Source organism: Aegilops tauschii, chromosome 3 (genome assembly GCF_002575655.3).
Source record: "Aegilops tauschii subsp. strangulata cultivar AL8/78 chromosome 3, Aet v6.0, whole genome shotgun sequence".
In the NCBI taxonomy this organism is placed as follows: domain Eukaryota; kingdom Viridiplantae; phylum Streptophyta; class Magnoliopsida; order Poales; family Poaceae; genus Aegilops; species Aegilops tauschii.
Genome location: NC_053037.3, coordinates 62596789 through 62605688, shown reverse-complemented (window position 1 = coordinate 62605688; position 8900 = coordinate 62596789). Strand labels below are relative to the sequence as shown.

Genomic DNA, 8900 nt, shown 5'->3' with positions numbered 1-8900 from the left:
CCTGTCGTCATGATTCTCTCTTAGTTGATCACCACAGACTTACCTATGATTATCTCAAAAGGGAAAAAGAACTCGAATATCTGAGAGTGGTTCATGATGATCTTCGGATGGAAATCGATTCTCTCCTTCTGAGCAAATTAGTGCTTCATAGGAGGAATTTGATCCACCTAGTTTAAAATTCTTAGAACATGGAAATGCTAATTCCTCTGCTGGAACATCAGACACCTCTGCGAATATTGCGTCTGCCGCTAATGCGGTTACTAACCCTCATTCAAGGAAACTACTACTCTTATTGATGAAAATGCTATGTTGAAGAACCTACTTAAGACAGACATGTTCAAAAACACTCAAAGAGTATTAAACCCTTTGCGATGTTCTCAAGAAGTCAATTCTTTACAAGAACCCTAGAAAGGAAGGGGTAGGTTTTTAGAGAAACTTAAATGCATATGGTACCTGCTGGACTCCGGAGCAATATCCCAAGATCCAATGGGTGCTCACGAAGGAATACCCTATTGATCTTTCTTTGCTCCCGGGTTATGATTGCATTACTCTATCTATTGATGATTAGTCATTTGACTCGAACTATAAATTGTTCAAGAAAAAATGGAGAAATATTTGCTCGCTATGTTGGTGATAATTGCAGGAACAAGCCTCCAAAGAAGAACATGTGGGTTTTGCAAACCCTCATTGATGAACTATCCGTGAATGCCTCTCTAACCATGAAGGGTGATAACTCTCGTGCGAGGAAAACTCTTCATAGTATCAGACTGCATATTCCTCGAAGGGTTCCTAAATGTTAGTCACTCTAAAGAGTATCATCACTACTATGCTCTTTTGATAAAGTCATAAAACATATTTTATAACTTTTCTTATTCTTTTAAATTTAGCAGTGGTTTTCATAGCACTATCTCCAGCCAACACATCCTACTCCAAAATGGTTTTAACCACTTCATTGAACTCACTATGCTAATCCAATAATTTTCAAACGCGAATGGACTTAGGCATAGAACTGCCACTTTTGAATGGTGCGTGACACATGATCAAAAATAGGTCTCGAAAGGGCATGTGCATAAGTGTTGTGATAGCTTAGTGTCCAAGATTCCGAGCAAAAACAACAACCGCTCGAGGTAAAATTTGTCTTTCAAGGGGAATTTCAACTAGCTCAAGAGCATTAGTAGCCACATTGAATAGAAGCATATATTGAAAGTTACCTCCAGCTTTGAACCAGGTAGGAACCAATTTCAACTATACGTGTGGAACCAGGTAGGATGTAATATAATGAAAATCACTTAGAACAAGCCAATCAGTGTCATCTGTCATCTGAATGTTTTGAAACTAGTTGATGAAAGACAATGACCATAAATGTTGGCAAGGTACCAAGAATTTCAGGTATGAGCAAAGGTGAAATTCATTGAAATTGAGTAGTTGATCTCGAAAACTCTTTCCCCACGAAACAGGTTCTCATTCCAAGCAACGGCCCTCCATAGGCAGCATTGGAACATGCCATTCCGCGCCACATATATTGAATCCCGTTTGAGGGTCTTCTTGATTCACAGGATCCTAAAACTTAGGAATAGGGAAAACATTGGATTAAAATGTCACACTCATCTCAATCCTACAGAATTTTGCTAGTTCGATTGCATGACAAAAAAACAAAGTATTCTTTCAAAGATTTTGTGTGGATGCTGGAAATCATACAAGAAGTAGTAAGAAAATTCTTAGAGAAAATCTCACAACCACAATAGGAAATGAATTCTAGTCGTCCAAAATTCCTATAAAATTCATGTGAATCAAATTAGCCCTGAACGAAACATTTGACTGGAAACACAAAAGGTGGATAAGAAAGAAAACACTTTTTCCGATCATGAGATTCGGAAAGCCAGACGTGGAGAAAAAAAATAGCTGATTGATATAAGAAAGAAAACACTCCTAACCATACAGAAATACCAACCCCTGAATACTGTGAAATAAAGATATCATTTTGAACTTCGACGGTATCTAAACAATTTTCGGTGCAAAACAGAGCACGTCCACGCGCACACACACGCTCCTCTGAGAAAAAAGGCGTCGCACAAGGATTCAAGATCCACAATTCCAGGCCTGTAGCACTGTTGCCGCCACCACACCACACCATAGCACGGCACGGCACCGCAGAACCCACCACGGCATGGCACGGAGCAAGATCACCACCATTCATTATTCCTAATCCCCTGCACAGGGCGCCGAATGGGAATGGGATTAGTGAGCAGTGGCAGAAGGTACAGCGGAGGGGATTTCTCGAGCCCGGTGCATCAGAAGTCACACGAGAGAGAGAGAGAGATAGAGAGAGGCCAAGGGAAAAGACAGCGGCCCCGGCGCCCCGTGTGGGCCGGCCGGCTCCTCCTGTTTGTTTTTAGAGAGAGAGAGAGAGAGTGGTGTGGGAGTACAGTGTGATTGCGGGCGGGCATGGAATGGAATGGGTGGATGGCCGCACACTTGCGCCTGCCTCCTACCCTCATCCATCCGCATCTCTCCCCCCTCTCTCTCTCTCCCTAGCAATCAACCCTAGTCTTAGCTTGGCTGACTCCTCCTACCTGGTTGGCATAGCTTATTACTAGCCTCTTCCTTCAGCCCCACTCTACCAGCTCCCAGCGCAGCTCGTCGGCCGGTTGCTCCGATAGCTCAGTCGATCGCCTACCTCGGTTCTTGCTCGCAATAGCCGCCTCCATGGTTCCACATCAGCGAGCCTAGCAAGTTGCTGTACTACTAGTCCCTGGCCTCAGGATTCAAGGAGAGAGGCGTCCCCACCGCGGCTGGGCGTGGGTAGTGCAACTGCTGCAAATCTGCAAGTACCACCACCGCATGCAGCAGCTGCCGTCAGGTCTCAGGGCTCACATGATCGGATCGCCCGCCCGCGAGATCTGATCCGTGTGTGTGTGTGGAGCTGATCAGGAATTCGGCAGCAGCAGCTAGCTGGCTGGTTGATCGATCGAGGGGGGAGAAGAGAGGATCGAGATGATGCTCAAGGATTTCGCGGCAATTCAGCAGCAGCAGCAGCTGGCCCTCGCCGCCGACGAGAACATGTCGAATCTCACCTCCGCCTCCGGCGACCAGACCAGCGTCTCCTCCCACCCCCTCCCGCCTCCTTCCAAGAAGAAGCGCAGCCTCCCGGGAAATCCAGGTGAATTCTCCTTCTGATCGACTTATTTATGCTGTTCTTGGTTATTTGGTTCTTGATCCCAAGGATTCATCGGTCGATCAATTCGTTTTGCGGTATAGACCCCGACGCGGAGGTGATCGCGCTGTCGCCGCGGGCGCTGATGGCGACGAACCGGTACGTGTGCGAGATCTGCGGCAAGGGGTTCCAGCGGGACCAGAACCTGCAGCTGCACCGGCGCGGCCACAACCTCCCCTGGAAGCTCAAGCAGCGGAACCCCAACGAGGTGGTGCGCAAGAAGGTGTACGTGTGCCCGGAGCCCGGGTGCGTCCACCACGACCGCTCCCGCGCGCTCGGCGACCTCACCGGCATCAAGAAGCACTTCAGCCGCAAGCACGGCGAGAAGAAGTGGAAGTGCGACAAGTGCGCCAAGCGCTACGCCGTGCAGTCCGACTGGAAGGCCCACTCCAAGGTCTGCGGCACCCGCGAGTACCGATGCGACTGCGGCACGCTCTTCTCAAGGCACGTCTCTCCTCCGGCCTCACTCTTCTTCTTCTCCGTCCTGCGCGCGCATGCCACTGCGGCACTGCCATGGCCATGCATGACACGCTGACGATGTGTGCGTGTGCGTGCATGCGTTGACTAATTGCAGGCGGGACAGCTTCATCACGCACAGGGCCTTCTGCGACGCGCTGGCGGAGGAGAGTGCGAGGGCCGTGGCTGTGGCCGTGGAGGAGCAGCAGCATCCGGGGATGCTCTACTCGCACGGCGGAGGCGGCGGCGCTGGGTTCCAGATGCCGGCCGTGATGGACCCGTCGAGCTCGCTCGGTGGCGGCCACGGGCTGATCCAAGAACTGTGCCTCAAGAGGGAGCGGGAGCAGCAACAGCAGCAGCAGCAGTTCGCGCAGCCGTGGCTATCGGAGCAGCAGCAGCTGGAGATGGGCGGCGAGGGCGCCCAGGCCATGTTCGGGACGGCCAGGATGGAGCAGGAGTTCAACGCGAGCTCCACGCCGGAGAGCAGCACGCAGCCTGTGGGCATGAGCTTCGCGTCATTTCCCTCGTCGTCGGCCGGGGCGACGGCCTCGTCTCACATGTCGGCCACCGCGCTGCTCCAGAAGGCGGCACAGATGGGTGCAACGCTGAGCCGGCCGTCGGGAGGCCAGATGGCGGCGAGCACCTTCAGCAGCAGCGTCGCCATCACCAACGTCACCAACAATGCACCTGCTGCCGCTACTAGTAGCAGCGCGGCGACAAGCACCGCCGTCGGCGTGGGATTCGGGCACGCGTTCGAGTCGCCGGCTCAGTTCGGTGTGGACCAGAGACCCAGTGCCAATCGTAACGCCGGCAATGCCGGCGCCAGCGGCGGAGGTATAGGCAATGCCGGGGGCGCAAACGACGGCCTCACGAGGGACTTCCTGGGTCTGCGGGCCTTCTCCCACGGCGACATACTCAGCATGGCAGGCTTCGATCCCTGCATGCCCACGTCGGCCTCGGCGAGGGCGGCGTACGACCAGCAAGGGCCACAGAGCAGCAACCCATGGCATGGCTAGTAATCAACCTCACAATCAGCTGGCTAAGCTCACCATTGATGAACCGAACCATGTCCAGGTTGATGATTTGATGCGGCATGCAATGGACTAAAACATCATCAAGCGTCCGGCATTGCTCGATCATATACTACTACAAGGTTAATCACACTGATCAGTAAGTTGGATTCAGCCTTCAGGTCGATAAAGCAAAATCAAGTTCTTTAATTTTGCTTGCTACTCAATTTATCTTTTTTTTCTTGGAGGAGGAATGGGCTCTTCAGTTCACTTGCTATATATATGGAACTTGCAAATAAATTCTTGTTCATGCTATATATCATAATTAATCCATGTGGCTGTTGTAATAAAGATGATTTAGCCCTTCTTTCCATACATCTGTTACTACCAGTGTTCATGTCGTTTATGTGGGTAGATAAGCAGTTTATGAGATGAATTAACGTTTACCACAGTTCTGTTTACTAGAGAATACTCCCTGTGTCCCACAACATAAAACGTTTTTGCAAGCTAAAACAGCTTGTGAAAACATCTGAATGCTGAATGCTGATATACCTGTTGTACGACGTGAGACTTAACAAATAGACTATTAATAATAATTATTACTCCCTCCGTCCCAAAATTCTTGTCTTAGATTTGTCTAGATACCTAGGGAGTATATTTCAAACACCTTATGTAGTATATTGCATTTGGGAGCATTTATTAACCAAGTACTCTAAAAAATGAACTGACATCTGTATATTACAGTTAAAGCAAATGTGTTGTTAAATAATAAAATGTGCACTCCATGTAGGAGTGCCCTATACCCTGCACTGTTGAACAGTTGCATTCCTATTTTTCAAGTGATCAGACCATTTTGACATTTTTGGTAGCATATACTGTATTGTTTAATTGCAGCTGATTATATCCACATCTTGATATATCAGTAACATTTAAGCTGAAATATAACACTTTAGCAGATTGTAAGCACAACCGAAAAATATAGCTTTCCTCGACAATCCCTATACTAGCATTTAAGCTCAAATATTGCATATGTAACTACATTAATTCATTTGCAAAAGAAAATGCAACTACTTTAATTAATAAACGTACCAATAGTCGAGGCACCCTAAATAACACATCTTCTTCATTTCATTTAGCATGCTCAGCTTATTTAGAAGTATTGAATATTTCATTTTTTCTAAAAATAAATCCCTTAAGGAATTATTATATTATCCAAAACACTAATCATACTACAGTTGTACTAAGAAAGAACATGCCAATAGTTCTGTTTTTTTTTCTTTCCTGTTGGGTAACATGTATGTATGGGTTCAAGCACAGAAGATAACAGTATTCCTTGTAGTTCCATGCAAATCTTTCAGCTAGGCTCAAGGAATGGGCTTATGTGTTGATTAATTAGCAGTGTTAGCTAGCTTTTACGCACCTTTTCTCAGTAAAGAAATGCAAAGATAATCCATAGAATGTACTAGTAGTCCTTTGCCATCCGAGGGCAAAAGTTAAAATTTATGGCGAAGAGATCTTCCATGGCAGCAAAATGGATGCTACAACCGCACACAGTGAAACCTTCTAGGAATGGTACACGCAGGCTTTAGTTTTTGTTTTGTGTTGTTTGTCTGCATTGATGGATGGATGTGAGATATGATCGTCTGGTTCATCTGTCTTCACACGTACACGCATGTACTCAAAGCAGCGGCTAGCTAGAGAACTTCTTTGTGTCTCTTTTCTTTTGGCCGCTGTAGTTTCTTTCCATCGTTACCATCATCGCCTACATTGACCTATATAGATAGAATAGAACTCCAAGATGGATGCAAGCAAGAAGAGGGAGCTGGTGTCCTTTTGGCCATGCCTCGGTGATGATAAATGTTTGTATCTCCTGCTTGTCTTGTTCGAGGGAATCCCCATGATTTCATGGCAGCCTTCATTTAACACAGCAGGAAAGGAACGAACCCTGAATTCCCATTCAAAACGCTGCATCATTGTGGCGACGCGGCCAGCCGACTAGTCAGGTCGTCGTGCGCAATAATATGCATGCAACCAGCCATAAGTTCCAGCTCCATTAATTCGGTCTCTCTCGGCTCAAATTTGTTCGTTCTCGTTCGTGACCACACACACACAGGCGAACTATTGATTGAAGCTTGTGGTTTTTGTTGGCTTGTTGCCATAGCTGGGCCTGGGCTAGCTATAGGAGGTGGCTGCCTGGCATCAGGGTCGGCACTGCTCGCATGTGACCATGAATGATACTATGCTTGAAACAATAAACAGAAGAAGGGAGAAAAATGAATATATGTTGTGTGGGGCAGGGGTGTGGGTTTGTAAGTTTTGGAATCGTGCATAGGCAACAGCTGCATCCCTTTCCACATCAAATATTCCACGCATCAAAGCCCGGGGGTGGCTCCAAGAGCTAGCGGACAAACGCGGCATCACGTGTCCCTTTCCCAGCGCGCGCGTCCACGAGAAAGAGAGGTGTTGGGGCTGCTATACCTGCTAGCTGCTCTGCTACGTGCACGCACTGTTGCTCTCGCGCCCTCTCTCTCACTCGCTATGCGTCTGGACCGCGCGCGCGTGGCGGTAGAGCACGTACGTACCGTACGTACAATTGTGTCGAGTTCGGTTGAAGGGATCGAGATCATGCGGAGTCGCAGATGCTGCTGAGACGATACTGTATGATCGAGTCGAGGACGGGGCCTCGATTGTGTCATGTTGCTTTGTGTTGTCAACGAGGCCGGACAGGGTACGGGTAGGGTGTGCGTGCATGCTGCCGGCCGGCCTGTGGGCAGGCCGTGGCGCGCAGCTCTGCAAGGGCATGCTCATGCGGTGCAGGCGTAGCATGCGATACGTAGCATCCTTATTGCGTGAAGTCGTTTCCCATTTGGCTTTCACACCCTAGGCGGCCAGGACTAGTGGGAGGTGGCTACTGGCTCGTGGCTGCGGGTTTTGCCGTTCTCCATGCGATGGAAGGCCAAAGCCCGGGTGGGGCGCCGGCATCCGTCGTGGCTTGGTGCCACTCGGATCACCTCCGCCTCCGCATGCCTTTCCTTCTTATACGGGGTCGCGTGGTTGCCTCGATCGTTTGGTCTGCACCGGACGTGTAAACAGAACAAGGACGAGAAAAAGTGTCTTTGCGGCCATCACGAGGCCTTGTCCCGCGGGGTCGGCGGGGCTCCCCACCGGTCTACACTACACATACGCTACAGCCTACACTTCGCCACCCCACGCCACGAGCTGCATCTGCTGCTCGTAGATGGCCGTGCACGCCGATCTGCATGCATGTCAAGTGATAAAGGGTCTGTGGATCGATGCATGGTGATGATGGCCCGGGGAGACAATTGAGAGGTCAAGGGCGCGGGAAGCCCGAGCTTCTCTAGCCGTTGACACGGGCGGGTGTGCTAGCAACATTTCTCTACCTTGGATACTCCCAGCCACCCGGCTAGGGAGGGGAACTGTAAAAAGAAGAGCCTGCGCCTGCGTGCGTATCTCTCCGTTTGGCAGCCTAAATGTGTGAACGCATGCTCGTGTGGTGTATTGTTGGTCATTGTGTAACTTGTGTTTGTGTGTGCATTAAGGTTGACTGTTGGGTCCCTGCAAAAAGAAACCTAAATGATAAGTGACACACCCAGGTGTGTGGCACTCCGGCCGTGACGTTTTTCCATGACAATTTCAATCACGCAAGGATGACAAATTTCAGTGAGACACGGCGAGTTTCTATCAAAAAATAAACGAAAGCACGAAGTTGTCATGCTTGCCAACCAAAGTTGTCATACTCGCGTGACTAAATTTGTCATAAAAAACGTTCGGAGTTGCCTTGTGCTCGCACCTGATGTGACACTTATTAGTGTCCAAAATAAAAGGCCGCCTAGCCGAAAATCACTGGGGGGGGGGGGGGGCAAATGCTAAAGAAAATCTAATCTAAGCCCTCCTTAAAAAAATTCCTTTAGGAATTGATCCAAGGCCGGGGGGGGGGGGGGGGGGGGGGGTTGTCGTGTGCCAGAGCTAGGCCAGGTCTTTGTTGTTAACCTCGCCAGAGGGAGAGAGAGTATGAGGGATAAAAAGACTGCTGACATGTGGGTCTATCACCGCGTGCCATGTAAGCCTGATGGCCAAGCCACATGGTCGGTTTTTCTATCAAAACCCGCTCAATTGAGTTTGTAGTTTTTTTAACAAAAAAATTGCCAGGAAATAGTGTTTTTGGAAGGAAGCGGATTTGGAGCACTCGCGTGCTCCAC

General features: G+C 49.1%; 1 protein-coding gene across 1 annotated transcript; it reads left to right on the top strand.

Moving 5' to 3' along the window:
• Window positions 1-2304: 2304 nt before the first annotated feature.
• Window positions 2305-5053, top strand: LOC109749826 (uncharacterized). Its single transcript, XM_020308764.4, has 3 exons — window positions 2305-3160; window positions 3259-3658; window positions 3789-5053. The coding sequence occupies exons 1-3, from the start codon at window positions 2995-2997 to the stop codon at window positions 4684-4686; spliced, it is 1464 nt and encodes a 487-aa protein (XP_020164353.1). The 5' UTR covers window positions 2305-2994; the 3' UTR covers window positions 4687-5053.
• The last annotated feature ends 3847 nt before the right edge of the window (window positions 5054-8900 follow it).

Coding starts and splice junctions, on each gene's coding strand:
- LOC109749826 (XM_020308764.4), top strand. CDS start 2,995: ATGATGCTCAAGGATTTCGCGGCAATTCAGCAGCAGCAGCAGCTGGCC. Junction 3,161..3,258: donor CAGCCTCCCGGGAAATCCAG/GTGAATTCTCCT, acceptor TTTGCGGTATAG/ACCCCGACGCGGAGGTGATC. Junction 3,659..3,788: donor TGCGGCACGCTCTTCTCAAG/GCACGTCTCTCC, acceptor GACTAATTGCAG/GCGGGACAGCTTCATCACGC.